General features: G+C 35.9%; 1 protein-coding gene across 1 annotated transcript in view; it reads left to right on the top strand.

The window, feature by feature from the left end:
• The window catches only part of LOC150104813 (cytokine-like nuclear factor N-PAC), a 418,156-nt gene that overhangs the window by 25,900 nt on the left and 367,287 nt on the right, over positions 1-24,969 (top strand). The window contains exon 5 of the mRNA XM_090395069.1: positions 2,229-2,314. Within this exon, the coding sequence (XP_090251195.1) occupies positions 2,229-2,314 (86 nt within the window). The remainder of the gene's footprint in view (positions 1-2,228; positions 2,315-24,969) is intronic.

Here is a 24,969-nt window from a genome sequence, read left to right as displayed (position 1 = left end):
ATGTCTTTACTTTTGATATTCTGGATTTTATATTGTGAATTTATTTGTATACCAAATGGGTTATGATGTTTCCAGATTACAGGCCCGGGTGGTGGCGTGTGCGAAGTGTGCAATATACACAGGCGCCTAAAAGATGTAAAAAAATATGAGATAAGAGTTTAAACGATCAACGAATGGCACAGAATGGTACATATAATTATGAATGTACGTCGTCTTCCGTTCGGGCCCCTTGATCTTCCCGGAAACGAACAAATAAATTCTGAAATTGTATCCTGGACCCGATTATATCACTGTAATATTTTATTAAAATTTACGAAAATATACCTAAAATAGTTTTTTTTATATTTTGCTGGATCATAAATCAACTTATGATTAATTGTTGAGTTCCGTGTAAAAAAAAATTGTATAAGCAGGACTAATCCGTAGGTAACATTATACTGTAAAGCCGTTTTCATTTGTTTTTCATTTCCTGTTCGTTTTATTCACACTTTATTCAAAAAAAAAAACTTTTTTGGAAAGGCGCCGAATATTAATCGCACACACACAAGAAAAAGATTAAGCGCCGGCGCTGATTATATATATATATCTTGTATAGATTGTGGAAGCTGTTTTGGTATTTATATTTAGATCAGTATTTAATATTTAAAATAATTTTTTTCTATTAATTTTATCAAAAGCTTTTTCATTATAAATGAAGGCCACGTGTGTTTTAGAAATTCTCTTGTCTTTTCGTTTAATAATTTTAGATAATTAAGCCTTATACCATTTACTTTCTCTTTTAATATTCCTGCATATATTTTGTACCCTGCATTTAACACACTAAGAGTGTGTCAAATGCACACTCTTAGTGTGCATTTGCAGGATTTTTTTTTCCCAAAATTCAGACGCTGGTGTGAAAATGTAATAAAAATGGTAAGGTGGGGACCCACAGACCCACCCAAATAATGTAGTGTATTATAGAAATCCATATCTTTTCGTTCGGGCGGTTAGCCTAGTGGCTATGCGCTTCGCAACCATATGCCTGGGGAAGGAGTGTCCTAGGTTCGATTCCCGTCGGTGACGTGAGGAGCCATAGCCAAGTTAGCCAGTCTTGGGCGTGGACAGCAGGGTTTTTTCCCCAGTTTATTCTGGGGTTTTTCATCCCGCAAGCAGGCAAACTGGCCTTGAGAACTCAACACTACAGGCCATAGGATACACCGGGGCATAAGGCTGACCACCTTATCCTGTAAAAACGGAGTGAGGTCCGTTGATCAATGGACCCTCGACACCGTAAGGTAAAAGAGGGTATAAGGAAGATGATGATGATATCTTTTTAATCAATATTAGATTACGTATTATTTAAGTGTCCTGTAATTTTACAGAATAAAAACGCAGATCCACAAAATTACCTCATGATTACTGGCTAATTTTAAATCAATTTCACTATTATCATCTTCGCTAAATGGCTCTTCGTCTGTCAAAGCGTCATCTATAAGGCATGACTCACCGCCACGCGTTGTTAAAAAGTTATAGTCAATTTGAAATCTTTGGGGTCTGTGACACCCCACCTTACTAACGCTGGCTTAAAGAATTTCGGAAGTCATTTATTAACTTTTCACGAGCATTTTTGTACAGTTTCTTGTTTATAATGTCTGCTTCTGGTAATATCCTATTTTTCATCTTATTTGTTGTATTTTTTTTTTCAGTTCTGATATCGTAATATATTCTGTTAGATCATTCTTTGTTGTATAAAATTTTACTTTTTTATTATCATCAGTCCAGAGATTTTGAAAATATGTTATCCATTTTTATAAATCTATTGTCTGTATTTTATCTTACTTTTATTTTTTCCCATTTTCCATTATTTTTAAATAATTATATATGTTACAAATACATGTATAAGTTATTTTGAAAAATCGTTTTTGATGCTAATCCATTAAGAATATCCAGGTTATCGAACTAAGTCTTTTTTTTTTAGCATAATGTCACATGATTAGTTTTGAGAAAACCTCTCGCAGAACACCTGGCTTTGACGCCAGGTGTTCTGCGAGGAACACCTGGCGTTCAAATTCACCTATATGTTCATTAACATATAGGTGAATTTTTTAGCAATACAAATTTATAGGCTAAAAAATTCACCTATATGTTAATGTGCAGTTAAAACTGGATAACAGCATGATACTTAGTGTTTTCTGGATTCGCAATTTTCAGTAACCAGGGCCGCCCCTTCTCCCTTATTTTTCGTATAGTTTATGCCAACTTTGTCGCCCCGTGGAAATGCACGTCTTGCACCGTCGGCCCTGTCAGTAACACTAACAGTTTCATCGCAGTCATTGTAAGTAAGCGCCGATATTTATTTACCGAATATTTTCAGTAGAAATTGAATTGAATTTACTATATTTAATTTTAAAATTCATCAGCTCTACTTGTAGTATTTCCTTTTTTTTAATGTTTTATTTATTAATTGTTATTTTTATTATTTTTTTAAATAACTCACTTAGTTTTTAGAACCGAATTTTCTGGAGTATTTCTGATATTCAAATATGAAAATTCTTCGTAAAGATGACAGTATTTTAAATGCCTTTCATTAAAACTGTTCCATTAGACACATTTATTATGTTTTTTTAATATTTTGGATTTCGCTGTATATGTTTTATTGGAATCAATTTAACCTGTTTTTTTTTTGTTTTGTTTGTTTGTTTATTGTAGTCTGTTTATCTTTAAAATCGGTTTCAAGAAACGTCATTTCTGATTTCAAAGACTGGTGATAGAATACAAAATAATTTTGGTTTTATGAAGAGTAGCTTTATTAAGTTCATCGATTCTGAACTGTCATCGATAGCAATATGACAATAAAATATAATATTTGTAATGCGACAATGACCAAAAATTGTAGTTAAAGCTGTCTTTCACGACAAGCGAGTATCTCCAATAACCAAAATGTATACTAAATACTCTCCACACTAAATTCGCCGCACACATTCAGACGTGCGTTCTAAGAAAAATACACAGGAGTTAATAAGTCCAAAAAAAGGGAAATAGTTTAAATATAACGTGGTAGTTCGCTTATAATTAAGGTCAAAGCATAACAAACTGTGCTCTCTGCATAATCGAACATTTACCAATAATTTTTTTTTTTTTTTGTCACCTCGCCGCATTTGCCGCTCGCGCGTGAGAAACATTTTTATTTATGGTAGTATTATCTGAATAAAAATTATGCTTCGATGTGTTTAAAAACACCACGAGAGATATTTCGGTTCATTCGCACGACAGCCGACAGGAAATTCCGGTAGCCTACAGACCGAGCCAGTCTGCCTCTACTGAAGCGCACTTTAGTTCTTGTGCTCTCAACTTTGTTTCGTCTTATTCAGTATATGTACTGTTTAGCAAAACTAGAACTAGAATTCAAAGAAAATATAATTTTATTACCGATCTTCGTAGAGGGGGAATGATGCCCCCTATTGCCCAGCTAACACTTCATAAGACTTAGCAAGACTACTGAATGGCATACCTGATTTTTCCGTCTGGTAAAGGCACCTAGGAGCTCTCTTTCTGGAATATTATGTAACTCTCTAACAATATACAGCTCACCATGTTACAACCACATCTAATATGAAATTACAGACTACCAAAAATGGGGGGAAAAAGACAGAGCATTTACCGAAAATTCGGTAAATGCTCTATCTTATGAGGATAACTACCTGTCTCTTTGATCCTATATCCCTAAAGAATTGCTGCAAAAATAAAAATCAGCTAATGCCATTTTATTCCCGTTAAGGGAGTAGGCGAGGCCGTTTCACCTCCATCTAACTTTTGGAGGCTGAGTGGGCAGTTCAATCTCTACTGGTAGCCAATCAAAGATAAGTGGCTCAAGGCTACCACTAATTAAGCCTCCCGCAGTGAAAATACGGCTCAACAAGTGCCGCCATCTCCTGGTCCCAAACACAAACTTTTTAATGTCTGAAATAATGCGGGTTCTATGGTCGATTTTCTTGAATTTACAGTACGAAAAACCCGAATCTCCGGGAGGAAAGCCTCTCTCTGGCACGGACAAGAGCTGGTCAAAAAAGGACTTAGAAAAGTTCCTCTAGTCGGCGACTAGACTTGAACTCGACGTCTATCTTCTGGCGGTTTAGCGCTGAGGAGTCCAAACACCACTTCCATTGAGCTACACAGGCAGAACTGCTGAAATGTTCTAAAAATATTTTTTCAGTAGTATAGGAAAATGCACCTCTGCATCTTCGAGATGTTCTAGAAGATAGTTTCTTGTATGAGAATATCATGACTCTCCTCCAAGTGTTCATCATTGTAAAATTAATCTGTTTTGGCTGCATAAAATTAAGACCGAATGCTAAACAATGGCAATTTTAATCTTTAACTACATTGAATGTGGTCACCGACCATTGTTAGCTCATACGAATTTGGCTACATAAAACGCCATATATACACTGCTCGGAACGAAGTCAATGGATACCATAATGAGAAGGAAAAAATAGCCGTGGCACCTACCTTAACAAGATGTAGGATCTCCTTTCGATGCAATAATTGCAGCAGTCCTACTGGGCATATTTTCCACAAGCGTACAATAGCGATCAATGGGAATTTTGGATCGTGTTCTTGTAGGCATGTAACAAGGTTCTGGACTGTTGTGGGACAGATGTCCCTTGATCCCAGCTGACACTCCAGTTCATCCCACAGATGTTCAGTAGGGTTGTATCAGAGTTCTGTTGAGTTCAGTCAAGTGTGGTAATGTTCATATTCACAAATCATGTAGTTACAGCAGCAGCCTGATGACAAAGTGCATTGTCATCAGGCTGCTGATGACAATACACTTTGCTTTGCTGATGACAAAGCAAAGTGCATTTAAAGAGACAATATTCAGTTCCATAGAGTATCCAAAAGTAGGAAGCATTGCATTTTCCAGAATGGTTTAATGTTCGTGGCACCACAGACAGTGGTCCGAGACAAACTAGGAAAATAAAGACCTTACTATCGCACTGACACCTTCGAATTTCATACTTAGGGTTATCAATCTGATAAGAGACGTTCAGAAGCATCTGTCCATCTGCACGGTTATGGGGGGGGTAGCGTGATTCATCCTTCTATAACACAATTTTCCAAGTTTCCACGTCCCACTTTACAACACTTTGCTGGAAAGTAGGACGTGGAATGTTCTTGTTCAAATTCGTGTTCCAGTGGACGCCCAGAACTACTCATTTAACGTGTCTGCCAACGAATGGCGGTTGTACCATGTCGTCCTTCGTAGCACCATATGGTTACGTTCGGTGAGTGCGGTGGGTATTCCACTGCGAGTAGCACCTGCAGTTTACTTCCTGCGCTTCCATCTCAATATGGTATCACCGATTATTGATAGCCCAATTTGCCGAACAGTTAGGCCTGCAACATGGCATTCTATCATAGTGCCTCTTTCAAACTCCATCAGTTCCCTTCTCGCAGCCATTTCACCTGGTCAGAGTTGCACTGACTTGGGAGCATCATATTCCTCTAATTTATACTGCTACAAACACGTCACTCGTTACATGGCACGACACACCTCCCCCATGGGGTGTCCACTGACTTATTTCCAAGCCACGTTGTAGATGTTCACTTACCGAGATTAATTGGGATCAAAATATCACGGTAAGCAAATTTCACGATTGGTGAGCAATACGAATCAGTTTATTTTGATTTTTTTAAATAAATTTATCTAAAGTATTTATTTAATGTTGCTGTTTTAGATATATGCAGACGCCATTTTAATAAAATAAGATAAGATCCTCTAATTCCCACAGTGAAGTAGGTACAGCTCTTTTAGCCCAAACATTTTGGAAGGGAGCTGTAGGCAGCCTTAAATTTGATTTCTCAACAACGTGATGTGCATTGTGTCACTGATCAATCACTGGTATTCTGCAATCATCTGAATTATGCTGTATTATTTGTCCTATATGCTACTGATTTCATCCTAAATAAATGCAAGTCTGAATGGCTGAAATAGTGACTAAGTAATTTTGTTCTTTTGAAAGTAATTTTAAATCTGCTGCATTACTTCAGAATTACAAAATACAGTTAAAATCGGCTTCAGAGTAATATTAGTTATATTGGCTGATATAGTGCGTAATATATTAAACCATTATCGTTATTTTCGTGAAGCCGTTGAGAGGTGCTGACATCTATCACTCCATATAACGATGGTCATTTGTTCGCTGACTGTTCTTTGGCGTCATCTATGGAGCGGGAAAGACAACTAAATTTTAGTTCACTAACAATCCCGTCATGCATTCGCATGTTTTTCGTTCAGCATGGCGTCGAAATTTAACGTTGGTGATCTTGTGTGGTAAGTGATTTGCAATTTTGATAAACTATGAATTCGTGAAGCCAAATTTATACTCTTTAAGTATGAAATGGATACTTATTATTTATTTTTATTTATGTAGGGCAAAAATGAAGGGATTTTCCCCTTGGCCTGCTCGGGTAAGTGCGCTTTGTTTCTCATTTTATATTACGCCGACAGCAGTTACGCGGCGTCCATGCTTCTTAATTTAACACTAATTTGTAATGCCAATTTCTATATTTTGCGCATACACATAAAACGTGGAAGAAAAACTTTTGCTGTGAAAGTGAAACTCACTGGATTCTCTTACCTAGTTTAATTATATTCGTGTATGTTCCACATGGAATGTATCCAAAATGTGTGGTAGTTGACAAGCGAGTATTAGATTTCAAATTGGAGCGTCTGCTTACTGTTATTGGATCAAATATATTCTGGATAACTGCTGCGACTGTGATTGATATGTTCTTATATCTTCATATGCTGTGTATGTGTGTGTAGTGCTTGGTGTTATGTCGTGTAATAAGATTTTATTGATTGTAGAAATATGTTACATTGGAACTCCCTTTAATCCCTCCACAAAAAAGTAATAAAAAAGAGAAATACCTAATTTTATCTTTAAAATGAACTGCTCGTTATTCTGAAACGATCACTCTTCCCATGCGAAAATTGCTGTGTAATATATTATGAAAGTACTTCAGTAAATTATACGGTAAATGTAAAAGACCTTGTTAATTGTTAGAGGTAAATTTACCTTGTAATTCCTGCAAGAAATTATCCACTCTCAGGTTAGCTTTGTAATCATTATTGCTTCTTTCAAAAAGGCATTTATGAGACATAATATATAGGTCAGCAAAACACCAATATTTAAATTGTGTGAAAAATTTGCAAGTTTAAAAGAGTATTAACATTGTTTTAAAATTTAATTTGAGAAAGAAAATAATGAGTAAATGATTATAATTCAGAAATTAGAATTGCATATTTTTGGAACTTTTGCCAATTAGTTTAAACTGAAAATAATTTCAAGTGACATACATCTAGTCACTATAAATTATTTTATTTTTTAATGTTGCGAGTGTGTTGGAACATGGTCATAAAATTCAAATGTAATTCAAATGTACCATTATGAGAAATTTGTAGATCGGGCCTTAATGTTTACTAGTACTTGAAACATTTAAATATTTGAAGCATTGAAAATGATCAGTTAAACTCAATAAAAATGATATTGGTCTCAATGACATTCCGAGAATTTTAGCTTTTTGAATATCTTCACTTGCTGCATCCATTATAACCATGCTATTTATATTGGTGCAAGTATGTGACTGATAACGGAGAAATCCAAACTACGTCACATAAGTATCATGTGTACTATACTATGGAGTTAAGAAGACATAAAAAAAAGATTGAATTTAAAAAATAAAAAACACAACAAATGCACAATAGAAAAGTATAAAATTAATAGTGATAAACAGTATCATCATATACACAGGAGCTAATATTGTCCATAGCACACATAAAATGAAGAAACAACTAGCACAATGAATTGCTGAAGAGAATTCAGAGATTAAAATATAATAAATAGCCAAGGGAAACATCCAGTGGGAAGCATCAGTAATAATATGATATAATTCCAACACAAACATTAGCAGAAGAAATAAGCCAAACATCACTAACGCCATCAACAGGAATACTACTGACAAGTGCAAGAAAAATTTCTGGAAGCCAATGTCTTGTTTTGATGGCTAACAAGATGGTTGAAGGTTAGTTTTTCAAGCTCTTAGTTGCATATAATGTATTACAGGAAGTTACAACAGAAAAATAAAACTGTAAGCATGACAAAATAGGAATGTAAAACACTAAATATTAATAAATGAAATAATGACTACAAACACTAATATCAAGAACATCAAAAGTATGTTATCAAACCCCTCCTATTCTGTGAGCCTTTATCACTTCAGGAAGAAACAAAAACCACTGTATCAATATTAAGAAGCCAATACCAGAAATGCAGGTACCAAGATTCATCACTGCTATGTTACCAAACTGGCCTGCAACTCTTGAAAGCTAACCAGACCTTTATAAACTAAGTGTGAAACCAATAGATATTAAATCAAGTACAACTACTGATATTTCATAATCATGACTCCTTTAAAAATAGATACTTGCAAAAACTTATTTAAAATCAACATATTTGTTTTATTATAATTATAATTAAAATCCTGCTTCCTTATTGCTGATATAGCCAAATGACCAGATATATGCACAAAAATCCAAATGTGGTCTGCATTTTATTTATATTTATTTTTTTCTCATAGTCCAAGAACTCTGCTTAAAGACCAAACATCAAGACTTTTCAAACAACTTCAGACCTCAAGAAAGTGGAGAGGTGGTATTATATTTGGTGATGAAATTCATCTCCTGCCTAAAGACAATTGTAGATATAAATGTTCACAGCAAAACTCAAACCCACAACCTGTTAATTGAAGAGCAGATACTGACCACTTGTGCAAACCAGGCACACAAAAATGTTATCAGGGGCATTGCATTATATATCAGCAGTTTTTCTGGGTAAGCTGACCCCCTGAACTTTGGTTTGCCAGCTGGTTGTCTGAATGGTTAGCATACCTGTTCTTCAACCAACAGGTCACGGGTTCAAATCCCGTAGTGGGCATGGATGTTTGTGAATATTTTAGGTGGAAGATGAATTTCATTGCCTGGTGTGAGACCACTTCCCTGCTTAATGGATGCCTGCAGTGGCTTGAAAATTTTTCATGTTTTGTTTCTAAAGCAGGCTTTCTGGATGATGTAAAAATTTTAAAAATATATATATGAAATTGATTTCTTAAAAAAATGGGAAAAATCCTTTTGCCCACCCAGTACAAAATGTATTATAGGTAATTCTTACACGATGCTCTGATAGATTTAAAATCTCTATATACAGAAAACTCACTCATACATAGATATCTGCACTGTCAATCTCATCACTTTCCACCACAAAAGCTGGGAACTATCTCTACCTTAGGACACAGAGCACGCTCTCATTTTAAATGAACCAGATGAGCTCCAAAAAAGAAATTAGTCACCTTTCCCTGATCTTTAATCAAAATGGATATTCTGAAAAAACGATTAACAAATTTCTTCTGGATCCTCCTAGGCAGTGTACTACAGAAACTACTAATTTTAAAGGTAGCATCCCCATCCCATACATTAGTTCAGTCTCCAATAAATTGGCTAAAGTCCTTAAAAAATACATCAGGACGTTTTTTACTACACTACCTAAAATTCATTCTCTTATAAGCCATCCGAAGCCTATTCACAATCTAAAATATCCAGGTGTGTACAACTTATGGTGCAATTGCAATATTCCTTACTTTGGACAGACTAACAAATCTATTGAACTACGTATAGAAGAGCATAAGAGAGACATCTCCTATAAAAGATCGTATGCATCGGCACTATCCAGTCTGTTCCTTTCTCAAACAATCCTCATGATGATCTACAAAGTTGCTCAGTTTGAGGGGATAAATCCGAAAACATTTTTCGCTGCAGTGATGAGTTTGAAAGGAAAATCATGGAATCCAGGGAAATCCTCCTTAATCCTGAACATTTGAACAGCAATTTAAGTTACAACATCCCTGATAGCCATACTGCAGTTGTTCAATACTGGCATTCTCGAGAACTTACAAGCACGCACGCAACAGACAATGGCACATTGAATAGAACAACTTGAAAAATACAACGTTTTTTATGTGAATTATGTATTGCATTTTTGACTGTAATTCTCAGTTTTTTGTAACTTCAATTTTTATTATTGTGTTCTACCTTTAGTGGGTATCTGTTTTAGGCTGTAAAAGGCTGAAACGAGTTGTATCATTCTCATTAAAACTTAATGTTTTATCTTGGTTTAAAGTCATTAAATATCTATATTTTAATATATATATATAAACAATAGTGGTCCTAAAACAGCTCTGGCACTCTTACTTTTTATCTTCCTTTTTTTGGGACACCGTATACTCTTGTACATAATTTGCTGACTCCTGTCAGTCAGCCATCTCTGTAACCAAACTATAAACTGGCTATCCATCCCATGTAGTTTATCAAGTTAATCTGTCAGATGCTTTAATAAATCCACGTATAAGCAATGACTTCTAAGGTTGGAACAGGCCACTCTAGGCCTAAATCCTTGATAGGTATGATGGTCATATATAAGCATTTGCTGTTCAATACCCTAGTCGCCCTATTATAAAATGCAGTCCGATCAATGAAGCAAGATGTCATGTAAACAAACCTGTGGTGATCTCCCAAGATTTCCATCCTCAATCCAGATTTGTCTCTAATCAGCTTAACACCACCTCTGCAATTGATATATACACATGGACCTATAGTGGACACCATTGACGTGAATTTTTATTATTATTACATGACACCTCCAAAGGGAGTCCAAAGACTCATCGAGGGAGGACACCTACTCTACAGCTGTCTCCACCACTCAATCCACCAACTATTACAAACTGAAATTAGCATCGTCTACACCAATGCCATCCACTGCTACTAGTATTTTCACAGACAATCGCAAACATCATCATGGCAGTACAGTAAAACCCCGAAGTTACGCGGTAGGTGGGAAACAAAGCGCATAAGTCGAATTCACGTAACTCGGGGTATAATTTTGCATGTAATTTATATATACAAACATACAATTAGGACCAAAGGCTTAAAAAACACCTATATTTTTTAAGAAATATAATCATAAGTGTAGTTTTTTGTACATAAAAAAAGAAAGTTATGTCGATGGTTTCATAAAATCTTCGTCTGGTGCCATGGCACGCAAAATTTCTTCATAGCAAGCTAATGATGTTTTTATTCCTTGCCTTGTGGCTACAATTCATTCTTCGTTAGAATCTATGTCCTCCAAAATTTGTAAACCTTTCTTTTATGATTGTTCTTACTGTGGATTCCTGTAGATCAAACTTCTTTACTAGCTCACAAATTTTTATTCTGCCTTCAAAATCCTTAATGATGTTTAGTTTTTGTTTCCAAAGTCGATGTTTTTCTTTTCTTGCTAGCTGTAGAAGAATTGGATTTGCTTATTTTGGATGACGTTATTATTTTTTATGTGATAAAATTTTTATCAAGAACATAACATTAAACAATCGCAACGTTTGTAGACTATAAAAATCATGTATGAATGGAGACTGCGCAAAACACATCAGTGCATGTGCGACACTGGCGAATGTGGCCAGCGCCTGAAAAATAAGACTAGTGGTGAAGCGGGATGGGAATACGTACATATAAGAAACTGCGTAAGTCAAGGTATGACTGTATTTGGACCTGCAGCCTTTTGGCTGGAGAACAGGTATGCCAGCCAATTTCCTTTGTTTCACTTTTCTGGGACTGTTCCTGTTGCCAGATTCTTGTTGCATAATCTAGTAAAGGGCATCCTTTCTTTCATGGCACTGACAGCTCTTTTGTGCATCTCCATCATCCAGTGGCAATATTCCCATCCAGTCTCACAACCTTATTAACATGAATGCTAAAATTCTAAACAATTCTCCATTTCTTGTTAGTCTTCTGTCTTTCCTATTGTTATTCAACACTCTCCTCTCTCTCTCTCTCCACATGAAATATACTAACAAAATATTCATTGAACATCTCCATTACATCTTCCATCAATGTTAGCCATGTTCCATCTCCAGCAACTAGTCAGACTGTATATTCATCCTTTCTTTTACTATCAATATAACTATAGAATTCTCTAGTTTTTCTTGGCTGCTTCAATTTCCTTTCATATGCCAATTTCTCTATCATCGTCACACTTGCCGCCTTCCTGGGTGTGCCTTATACTCTAATGCTGCTGAGGGGTATCTAGTTCTTTGTCTTTTATAACATCCTCTTTCTTAGAAGCTCCTGCTTAATTCTTTCACTCATCCATTTCACCTCTATTTTATTTATCTTCCTAGCCTTATTAATACAATCTGACATTGCCATAAATAACTGATTTCAGACCAAATCTCAGGCACTGAATTTTCTCCCTTTCAATTGATCTGGCCACAACATGTTGCCAATCTTTACTTTATCATAGTCTCCTGCTCTAATTCACACATTTTGTTCCTCGAATTTTATACTTGTCTAGCTACTTCCCATGTCAAAATCACACGATCACACTCTGTTTGTGTTATTGTGGTAACATCTATTATCACTGTATATGGTATTAAATCCGACACTCATGTCCAACATGTTGCTTTTGACTACATGCTGCATAAGGTAGTTATTCCTAAGTAGCTCAAGCAGTTCAGCCTCCTTATTCAGACTGTTCTCTTTCTGCTTCCACATAGTCACCTGTTATCACCTTTCTGTCATTCCTCCCAGCTGCCTAAACATTTCAGAATCATCCTCTACATTTCCTGACTTGTAGCAGTATCCCACTAAATAACTAAAATTCATGCTCACTTCAGTCTCGCACCAGATGCCCCCTCTAAGCCAATAACACTACTGTTTTCTTCAGGTTTCATAAGGACTTAACTCTTCTGAGATCAGAACAGTTGTCTTTTCGAAAGATGCTATAACCATATCTTCTGTTAACTACATCTCACTGACACCGATGACTTGAGAACTGAGTCAAGGCCATAAACTATACCCAGTACTCCTTATATTGGTGTATAAGCATAGTAGCATACTTCTACTACTAGGATTGGTGGGAGTAAATGAGAAGGGAATGTAAGCTAAGAATGCAGGGATGGCCTCAGTGGGACAAAGTCAAAGGACTTGAATGATGTGGTGAGGAATTTGACTTTGTCCCATTGTGACCATCCCTGCATTCTTAGCTTGCATTCCCTTCTCATTTAACTCCCACCAATCCTGGTAGTTTACTCACAATCTTGTGTAGTTTTTATTTATCTGACTGGCCACACACTCCTCCTTTCATCAACAATCTACCCAGCTTCAGTGCTGCTCACTCAGATGGTCTGTTAACTACATCTCACTGACACCGATGACTTGAGAACTGAGTCAAGGCCATAAACTATACCCAGTACTCCTTATATTGGTGTATAAGCATAGTAGCATACTTCTACTACTAGGATTGGTGGGAGTAAATGAGAAGGGAATGTAAGCTAAGAATGCAGGGATGGCCTCAGTGGGACAAAGTCAAAGGACTTGAATGATGTGGTGAGGAATTTGACTTTGTCCCATTGTGACCATCCCTGCATTCTTAGCTTGCATTCCCTTCTCATTTAACTCCCACCAATCCTGGTAGTTTACTCACAATCTTGTGTAGTTTTTATTTATCTGACTGGCCACACACTCCTCCTTTCATCAACAATCTACCCAGCTTCAGTGCTGCTCACTCAGATGGTCTACATAAGGTAGTTATTAATGGCTCCTACCTTCAAATTTATTCCATATATCTACATACTCAAGTCCTTTTTTCCTTTACATTCTGTCATATCATTCATAGTCATTGCTCTTCTCCTGAGTTCCTTCATATTATATAATACTTTGGCAACATAATTCTTCCACTTTTGCTGTCTCTAGAAATACCGAAATTCTGTGCTATTTCATTTACAATTTCTCCCAAATGCATTTAGCCCTTGCACTTCATCTCCTCTCCACAGCCTCACTCTTTCTATCATTTCTCCTCTCAAACATACTTTTGACACTTGCTCCATTTTCATATCTTTTATCACTGAGTTATCATACAGTACTACACTAGTGTCCTCATTCCATGGCATTCTTTCATCTTTGACTTCTCTACTGCTGGTACCTTCCTTTTTGCACACCTACAATTCGCACTCTTTTTTTAATTGTCCTATCTCATTCTCATGTGCCCCAGTTTATTTCTCAACCTTACCAATTCTTTTCTAATATCCTCACTCATGTGCATATCTTTCCAGCTGCCTTCATTCTTCTATAGTTTGTCTTTTGCATGTTCCCTTTATCTTGCTACTGTTATCCACCATCATTATGCCACATTTGCTATTCTTATGTGGCTTTTTTCATTAACACTATGCTATCTAATGATCACTGTATAAGGTTGCCATCTTAGGATTAATGATAGACATTTCTTGCACATTTATATAATCATAAAGCCAATGCCTACCATGGAAACAACACATGGTTGTAGTAAAGACTTAACTACAACTGTTGCAGGAATTATCAATTTAATATTCATGTGATTATTGAAAAATTAAAATTTCTGAGCTTTACACAATGTTTATTGCTGCTTTCCTCTTTTCATGCAAAACAGTAATCTTTTTACTGCTTTACTGATGACATTCTTCCTGAAACAGTTATATAATATATGTGCATGTAAAAAATAACTTTTCTGATGTATATGCATGAGCATTTAGATTAATGTGCTCACATCCAGTCTGATGTTGCCTGTACAAGTGAAAGAGTAATAGTGCTAAAATGGAATAAGATAAAATATACTTGACATCTTTTCAGTCTCTAGATGTTAATCTGTTTATTTATGTGCTAGCCACACACAGTTTAATGACGACTCATTACAACTGAATAAAATTTATGAACATAAAATAGTATAGTTATTGAAAATTTGCAGAAGCCAAAGCCCATTGATTATTAATCTCAATTATTATTATTCACATAAACTCAACACTTGTAGGACAAAAATCCATTGAAAGTGTGAAATGTGGAAAGAAACTGCTAGAGTAGATATTTGGACAGAAATGCTTCGATAGGTGGAGGTATTTGAGCATAATTCAGAAAGTTTAATTTCAGGCGATTTGAGTAGAGCTTGCTTGGTACCACTTTATTAAAAAAAAAAGTGAGAATTAGGAGTGTTCCAGACAAGATTTATGTAAGCATACTTCAGAAGAAGCAAAGAATAATAGTGGAAGAGAATCTTTGGTGAGAACAACCTGCTTTTATGCTAAATGCGGGTTTTACAGATCAGATTTTCATGTTGACATGTTGAAAAATCCTGGAAATATACAAGGATCTGTATTTAAGTTCTATAGATCTGAAACCGGCATGTGAAAAAGAAAAGACAAAGTGCCAAAAAGAAAGTTCTTCAAAATGCTGCAGTTATGAGGTAAGCTGGACATTATATAGAGCATTACATAATCTGCAAGTTAACAGAATTGAAGGAGGGACAGTAAGATAGTTTGATGCAAAATCTTACATATATAAGACAAGGATACCTACTTTTTCAGTGTGCACCCTTATTCATATCTATACATGACCCATATAGATAAGAATATTAACAGTGGCATTACACCATGAAAGAAACTGGCATTAATCCTTATCAAAATTGGAGATATTCAGCTCGCATCTTTACTTTATGCCAATATTATATTATAAACAAATTTAGTACGTCTTCAGGATTCTTTAACAGCTTGAAGAACTGCTAACAAATCTAACATGAAAATCATCACCAGAAACAATGAAAATAGGCAGAATGGAAAATATAAATTGCATCTCAAATGTAGAACCTATAGAACAAGTAAAATATTTCAGCTCTTTAGGCACAATTTTAGTGACAATACCAAACCAAATTTTGAAATAGACAACGGAATAATTAAAGCTGGATGGTGTGTGTGTGCGTGCACACGCATGGGGGGGGGTCATTTGAATAAATAAATATATAGAATGAGAGAAATTAGCTTAAATACTAAACTAATTGTGAGACAATTGTTCAGACCAGTTTTAGTTCATGGATATGAAAGTTGAGTTGATCAGACTAGACACAGATATAATGAGGAATTAGGGGAGTGAACAGATGGTAAAATCATATGCCAAAATGAAGGTGTTAAGTGACCACTTGAGGAAAGGTTAGCAAAATGGGTATTTGGTGACATGAAAAAAGATGATAGATTGGTTTAATTAAGTGCCTTAGAAGACCAAAATATAAGATCTGATATTGAAAGAAGTTTATTTTTCATTTGGTTAGACTATAATAAATTTAGTTTAATCCTTTATCCAAGTGCGAGCAAACAAAGTTTGTGCCTGAAAATATCTTCAGGACTGGGGTAAGGTAGTACAACACCGAGCAACTCGTAGCAAAGGTGGACCCAGCTAACATCACTCCTAACTCAGTATCTCCCATAATGCAAAACACATCTCCTCGCAGATATGTATATCGTTATATCATATACGTGAAGAGACCTCAATAAAGGTCGAAACTAGTCTGGGTAGTGGCCCTTCCCTTAATGTATAATGTTATACATATCTGCAAGGAGATGTGTTTTGCATTATGGGAGATACTGAGATAGGAGTGATGTTAGCTGGGTCTACCTTTGCTACGAGTTGCTCGGTGTTGTACTACCTTACCCCAGTCCTGAAGATATTTTCAGGCGCAAATTTTGTTTGCTCACACTTGGATAAAGGAGTAAAGTAAATTTATTATAGTCTAACCAAGTGAAAAATAAACTTTCAACATCTTTCTCTAAATCCAGAGTAATTTAATAAAAAGGTGGCACAACGTTTGGCAACTCCTATAGGTAAAGATGACCTGCCATTGCTTCTGCCTGGTATCTCCACCTCTGGGCCTGGCTCCCACTGAAGAGACCTCAATAAAGGTCAAAACTAGTCTGGGTAGTGGCCCTTCCCTTAATGCATAACGTTATACACATCTGCAAGGAGATGTGTTTTGCATTATGGGAGATACTGAGATAGGAGTGATGTTAGCTGGGCCCACCTTTGCTACGAGTTACCCGGTGTTGTACTACCTTACCCTGGGCCTGAAGATATTTTCAGGTGCAAACTTTGTTTGCTCACACTTGGATAAAGAATTAAACTAAACTTATAAGATCTGATAAATAGTGGAGTCTTGATAAATTGGAGGAAAATTGTTGATAGGAAAGTTATCACTTACACTGTTAATCAATTTACTTTAATCCTTTTTCCAAGTGTAAGCAAACAAAGTTTGCATCTGAAGTATACATTACTATCATGTTATCCTGAGAACTCTACGACTATATATACAATACATAGGCTATAATTAAGTTGTAAGTCAGTAGCTAGAATTGAAATTGGTACAAGATGATTTAGTGTAAAATCAGGTGAAGACAAAGGTGTACACCATCTTCAATGTGTAATGTGGATCACATTATGAATAAACATGTTATTAGGCCTGACATCAAAATTGGGGATATGTCAGCTCCTTATGTAGATGGCATTATACTTTTAAATAAATCCAGTGCAACTACAGGATTCTTTAATTCACTACTGTAAAAAATTTGATATGAAAATTGGCAATAAAGAGCATGAAAATAGGCAAGAATTTGAAAACAGCAGCATGCTGAATGGGAAACATGTAGAACAATGAAACATTGTATCTATTTAGATGCAATTTTTAGTAATGATGGCAAATTAAATATAGAAATAGACAAAAAAAAAATACCTGGTATAAAGTCAGCTGCATAAATTTATGTAAATTAGCCAAAATACTAATTTGAACACTGCATATGAGACTGGTCAAACTAATTTTAATTTATGAATCTTAGAACAGATTAGAAAACAATTGATCAAAGACTGGGGACCGTAGATAAAAGTTCTGGGAAAAATTAACAGTGGAAAGATGGCATTAATGATCAAATCATATTAAATTGAAAAGACATTTGAATAAATGAAGGTTTTCAACATTATCAACTGATAATGCCAAGATGCTATTTCACTGAAGAAATACAGAAAAATTGGTAGATAACACAAAAGGACAGAGTGCCTAGAAGGATAGTATGGAAATTTCAGCAGTTTGTGGAAAAACATACCTGTGCTAGGACGCTTGCCGTGTTTTTCCATGTATAAGACGAACCCTACTTTTTCGAACCCAAAATTAAGAAATCAGTATTTTAAACATAGAACACATTTGATATTTTTTAAATATTCAAATTATATTTAGTAATTACGTAATATTTTTAAGATACATACTAAGAAATTATGCATCACTCAGTTCTGGGCATATCATTTTCTTCAACCTCTACTGCATCACTGCTGTCTTCTGTTCTGAGTCACTGTATACACAAAGTCCTTTGAGAAATGTGGAATCAGCAATATCATGGATGGAACTGAGGATGATCTTATGAAATCATTCTCAGATACCTTTTTGAGTAAGCTTAAATCAATATTAATTTACATTATCTAGTACAGTACTCTTCTTACTCTTACAATAATTATCTATACACAATTGAGATTAAGACACACCTAGAGTGAGCTTATTTCAATATTACTTACACGATTTTATTCTCCCTATACATAGATACACTTGATGTGCTTTCTTGCTCAGAAATATCACATGTATAAGTAATTACAGTTCTCGTTCAGCACTGTCTTTTACATGAATCTTTTGTCCACACAAAAGTGTCCCTTTGGTTTTCTTTGTTTTTGCTGGCTTGTTTTTAATCCCCTATCAAATTTCTTTGTGAGTTGTCGATTATTCTATACCCTTTATGACCCTTAATGGCAACAGCTTCCAGCTCATTACTAACAAGACATCCTGATGATAGACACTATACTTCTTCTGAGTGGATCTAGGTAAGCAGAGATGAAGAAACCTAAGACATACTACGCTTCTCTTTTGATTACCGACCTCATGTAACAGTGGACCCAGGTAAGAGAAGAATGAGAAACCTAACACAGTCCTTCTTGACTCCTTATAAAGGCCTGGACTTCCATTGTTGACATCTGAACATGATGTTATAGTTGGCTTCTTTTGAAATTGCCATATATGGACATAGGTTAACAGCATTACATAATGACATCATGCGCCACATTATTACCAAAGGCCATGGTTGTTATTAATACTATAAGATTATTACAGACAAAATTGACATTTCTTTAAGTGCAATCTCTTTAGAAAAACATAAAAACAAACAAGTTGCATATCATGAGATTTACAGTCTCATGTCGCACAATATATCTCAATTATATACCCCCCCCCTCATCTACTGAACTCTGCAAATTGGATTTCCTCAATTTATAGCTTCATAGTTAACATTCTAGAGAGCAAAAACAACTTTAGTCAATAGTCTGAACCTTTCCAATATCTCTTCATCCTTTTGAAAACCAAGTGACTAAATCTGTGCACAGTAATCCATATGTAAGCATGATCAAAGCCTTATACAACAAAACCATAACCTTACTTCTGCACATCAGTGCCCTTTTCATCATTGCCATAATCTCTGCTGTCCTCACAATTTTAGCAATGTATCTCCAAACTTTGAATCATCTGTAAACAACTATATATCACCATTCAAACCTTTCTCAATATTATTAACATACACATTAAATGCCAATGTGCCCCTAAAAACAGATCCTAGATGCATACCAATAGTGGTTTTTCTCTTCTGAGGTATTGCTTTCTCATAACTATATCATATAGCCAATCTCCAATTCAGTGCACTAATCTACTATCCATCATTCCATATTAATTACCAGCTTGTCATGGGGAAACTATCACTGGCCTTTGCAAAATCGAAATATTGCACTTTGTATGCATCTCCCTTGTCCAGTGCATTTATCACTTTATTATATGTATGAGCAAATTGCTAAGACAATCTTTGCAAACCCATGCTATTTATCAAAGAGAATGCTTCTGTTATCATAAAATTCTGAATCTTGATCTCGCTAACTTCTGTAACACTAGCCATTACTCTAGACACAGATTGACCTATGATTTGAAGTCTTATTGTCTCTTCTAAAGTGGATTTAGCCATCTTTCCACACCTTCAAAACTTGGCCTAATTTAAGAATTCTGTCCATCCATCACTTGGTCCTAACAGGCACTTAAGTGCCCACGACCTTCCAACCATTCTTGGACTTTGCAACTGTAACTCGAGGATAAGGTGGTTAGCCTTATTCCTTCCTGTGTCTGTAAATGCATGTGTTCATGGGGCCGGTTTGCCTGTTCTGTGTGAAACAAGAGTTTCCGATGGGGGGGGGGGGGGAACCCCTTACCTCAGTATGAGACTGGCTAACTCACCTTTTGTCGAAAGAGACCAGATAAAGGTTCCTCCCTTCACTGGTTGAAATAGAAACCAGGTCTTTCTGACCAAAGGGCTTCATCTATAACGACTATGGAGGCTCACTCTAAGAATCACATTTAAAAAATATGTCAGCTGTTAACTCTCTGGAATGTTCCCTCAGAACCGTAGCGGTATATCAAGCTTTATAGCCTTATTGATATAGTTTACTCGTTTCCTCATCTCTTGCTCACTTGCATTCAGTGCTTCCACCTTCCTTCCTAGCTGCTGCACTTTAAGTTTGGCATGATGTCACATTCGTGAGGATGAAATACCGTTATGAATTTCTCATTTAATATCTGAACTTTATAAACTCTGCAGCAGTTATTCTTCCATAATCATGCTTTCTTGTACTGGCAAGATATTGAAAGAACTTTGATTTTTTTTTTTTTTTTTTTAGCTAACTGCTACTCATACCAATGAGTTGCCATTCTGGCCTGCTCTTTGTATCCCTCATGCAACATTATTATAACTCATTTTGTGCTGCCTCTGCAATTACCATTTTCCATATTGCTTGCCTCTTCATCTATTTCACACCTATCTTCTTTAATTTACCTTTGTAATACATTCAGGCATTGTATCTGCCAGATAGTTCTGAGTAAAGTCTAAGCAACATTGCTTAGACTTTACTAAGTTTCCTTACTATCCAGTTTCTGTTCATGATATATCTGCAAGCTGTCTCCTGAGTTTTATAATCTTCATCTTTATAGTTCCACATATATTCCGTTCATACAGAAGTCATCTTTCTGGCCACTACCCAGATAATACCTGCTACCCTCTGTAGTTGGATTGCTGGTTTCATAACCAATGCAGGATTATCTTAGGGCTCTGTCCTATCATCTGTCTTCTTTCTCATGTACATAAATGACCAACTCTTTATCACTACTAATTCTATCCACAGCTTTGCAGATAATAGTACTCAGTTCATCCTACTCATCTGATAAACCATGCAGTGTGCATATATACCAATCAAGATCAACTAGTGCTTTAAGCACTGACTTGTGTACTATCCCTTATTTGGCAAGGACAATTTGGTCACATTCACTGCCACCAAAACACAGTCTCGCCTCTTCTCTTGCAAAAGAAATCTCAGCGGGGATTCCCTTATCCTCAGTAATATGCAGATCACCAAACAAAGTCAGATCTCTGTCTGTGTGTGTGTGCGCGTATGGACCTCCAACCACTCCTGGCATAAACACATCACAATAGCTTCCTCAGCATCCAAAAAACTAGGCATTATCTTTTGTTCAAGATACTATTTTATGCCCAACCAACTCTTAACAATATACAAATCCCAAGCTGTCCAGAAGCAATTAATTAGGCTCATCTATTTATCCCCCCCCCCCTCTCTTACAGATTCATTTCGGCCTCTGTCACATAGTATTTCAGCATTGTCTGTTCTGCTGGTCACTGCTTCAGTGAATTGGCAACAATCATTCTTCCACTTAACAGCAGGAACCCAGCACCCTTTTACTGTGCAACCATGCTGAACCTGCTTTTCTTCCTCTTTCCATCTACTGCCATCCTCTGGAACAGTACTACAAGTAGTTCCAAATAACTATGACCTGCAACTCTTAACAAAAAAAAAAAAAAAAAAAAAAAAAAAAACTTCTGTCTCCTCACCTGCATGACACTAATGTACTTATAGGTCCTTTAAACTCCTGTCTATGGAACCATGGTATGTGTGTGTATAAATTGCATGGTCACTCTCGCCAGCTGGAGGAATGCCTTAGCAGTAAATAATCAGCATGATATGGCATGCCAATTTAAGGCACTATCCATAATGTAGTAGACAGAGATACCTGTAATCCTTAAATTGGAAAGTGGGTTGGAATTCAACTAGGATGTGATGAGCCTTTTGGAGAACTATTCAGCTGAAGTTCAAAATCCATTTAATGTCGTTTTTTTTATTCTGCAGACCAACAAGAGAACACACTCTGGCTGGCATTATAGCATTAGTTGTTTTGGATATAATTTCAACCATAATTAGTCTAGCCCTTCCAAAGTTCTAATTTAGTGAAATATAATTCATTCTGAGCAGGTTGTGGAAAACATTTTCAAGTTGGACATAACATTCCATGCCAGAGAATGTCAGGTCTTTAAAATCCTGTGTTTGTGATCTTGGGGAAATTTTCTTGCATTATTCTGTTACTTTTATTTGTTCTTGCTTTTCTAATTTTGTAAATCTGATTTCTGATTATTTCCTCTGTTCCAACTACTTCAAACATGAATTCATTGTCCTTGGTAATTTTTGTAGCAGTCTTCATGTCATGTGTTAGGTGGAATCTTGCTTCACTATTATGTACATTCTCTCTCAGACAGACTCCCCCCCCCAAATGTTCAACGTATGGCATGCCAGTTTCAATTTTTTTTCATTGAATTTTATTTACGAAATTATTTGTGAACTGGCGTAATGGTATAGAGCAGCGCTTCCCAAACTGTGGGCCATGGCCCCCTTGGGGCCATAGGTTTTGTTGAGGGGGGCCGTGAAATAATGAAAACAAATTTAAAATGTTTTAAGACTTAAGTAGATTTTTTTTATTTTAAAAGAAACGTATTTAACTTTTATTATTTATTATTTCTTTTTTGTCATTTTTTATATTTTAATGGAAAAATTCACACATTGGTGTTGGTTCACAAACTTTGCTTTCTGCATATTTTGGTGCTTAATGAATATTAGTAAATATTGCTTATTCATATGTTTCATTTCATAGCAGTGGTTAATTGTATTTACTTCGAATGCTCTCCAGGGCAGCTCCAAATCTTCCTGTCCCTTTCATCACGTGTTTGTAATCAGGGACTGTTGATATTGACTTTATATACATATCAAAACTCATTTTATATTATCACTGTCATCCAAGCTAGTTTTCTGTTACCAATAAAAGTTTCGCATATACTTCGCACATGAAAAAAGCTTACACAAGTTCATGTGGGGAGATAGTAACTTGCTTGCAGTGGTAAACAACACGCCCTCCCTAACAGCCACTATACTGCAGAGGCAAAAAAGTACTTTTATTATGCCAGTGAATAAGGTATGAGGAATAACTGGTAATTAATTTACGGAATTAACAATGCATATAAAGTAAATTAATTAAAGATAACTTTAATGAATCACTTCTATATTTCGACAATGTCACATTGTCATCTTCAGGAACATAAAGATATGGTATGCGCACTACAGGAACTAACAAAGCAAATGAGGAAGAAATTAAGACACTAATTTTGTTCCTAAAGTCCTAATGGTGCCCTCTTGCGGGCTAATTTGGTAGTCTTGGCCGTTGGGCTGAAGTTCTCATAATGAAAGTCTCCCAAATTTGGGGCAGTTTCATGCACCCAAATTTGTTGAGGTTAGGAACGTTTTTTAGAGCTGCTGAAGATTCTTTGAATAATCTTTCGTATTTAAACTTGCTGCGATGGATTATTTTTGTCTTCTTCCAACGAATTTTATGGTGGGTATCTAAGGCATGGTCTGCCAGCCCCGAGCGGCTGTACTGGTGAAACTGGATGTAGTCTTGGTGTTCTGAAATCCTGATATTTGTTGTTCTGCCTGTTTGGCCAAAGTAGGACAATTTGCAGCTGCAAGGGACCTGGTATACACCAGGTAGGTCTAGGGGAAGTGGTTGGTCTTTGGTAGAGCGGATAAGGGATGCCAACTTTTTATATGGTCTGTAACAGGAAGTAAGGTCATATTTCTTGAGGATATTAGTTATTTTTTCAGAGGTGCCCTGGATGTAGGGGATAGTGATAGACTTGGTGTAGTCTTTATTGTTGAGGGGGGAGGGGGTTGTGGTTTTCAGGTTTTAGTATTTTTTGGATTTTTTTGGGGTTATAGCCATTGGCTAAGAAAGTGTTGAGGATGTGGTTTAGTTCCATAGTCAGGGCCTTGTCATCTGAGCAGATTAATTTAATAAATAAATAAGTTGGAAGAAGACAAAAATAATCCATCGCAGCAAGTTTAAATACGAAAGATTATTCAAAGAATCTTCAGCAGCTCTAAAAAACGTTCCTAACCTCAACAAATTTGGGTGCATGAAACTGCCCCAAATTTGGGAGACTTTCATTATGAGAACTTCAGCCCAACGGCCAAGACTACCAAATTAGCCCGCAAGAGGGCACCATTAGGACTTTAGGAACAAAATTAGTGTCTTAATTTCTTCCTCATTTGCTTTGTTAGTTCCTGTAGTGCACATACCATATCTTTATGTTCCTGAAGATGACAATGTGACATTGTCGAAATATAGAAGTGATTCATTAAAGTTATATTTAATTAATTTACTTTATATGCGTTGTTAATTCCGTAAATTAATTACCAGTTATGTCTAACCAACGTATAAGTCTTACCACTAGAAGGTATGAGGAGTCTGTGTAATATATTTCTCAACAAATAATGCAATTAGAGAAAACTGGGATAAAAACACACTAATTAATGAATCACATGTTCCCTCATACAGAAATTATGCTGTATAGACTGAAACAAAACCATATGTTGCATGGGCAAACACAGTATCTAACTAAAAACTATTGTTATTAATTAGATGTGTGTGAGTTCGATTTCCCAAGGCAGCAATAACATTCAACCGAACATGTTAAAATTCGTAAAAGTGTTAAAACTATATATATATATATATAATGAACGTTATGGCAGTTTCGCATATCGAATTCGGTTGAAGAGAGTTAGCATTT

This window comes from Typopeltis vanoorti, chromosome 7 (assembly GCF_054136105.1).
Source record: "Typopeltis vanoorti isolate ZY-2024b chromosome 7, IOZ_Tvanoo_1.0, whole genome shotgun sequence".
Classification (NCBI taxonomy): Eukaryota; Metazoa; Arthropoda; class Arachnida; order Uropygi; family Thelyphonidae; genus Typopeltis; species Typopeltis vanoorti.
This window is presented reverse-complemented; position numbering and strand designations above follow the sequence as displayed.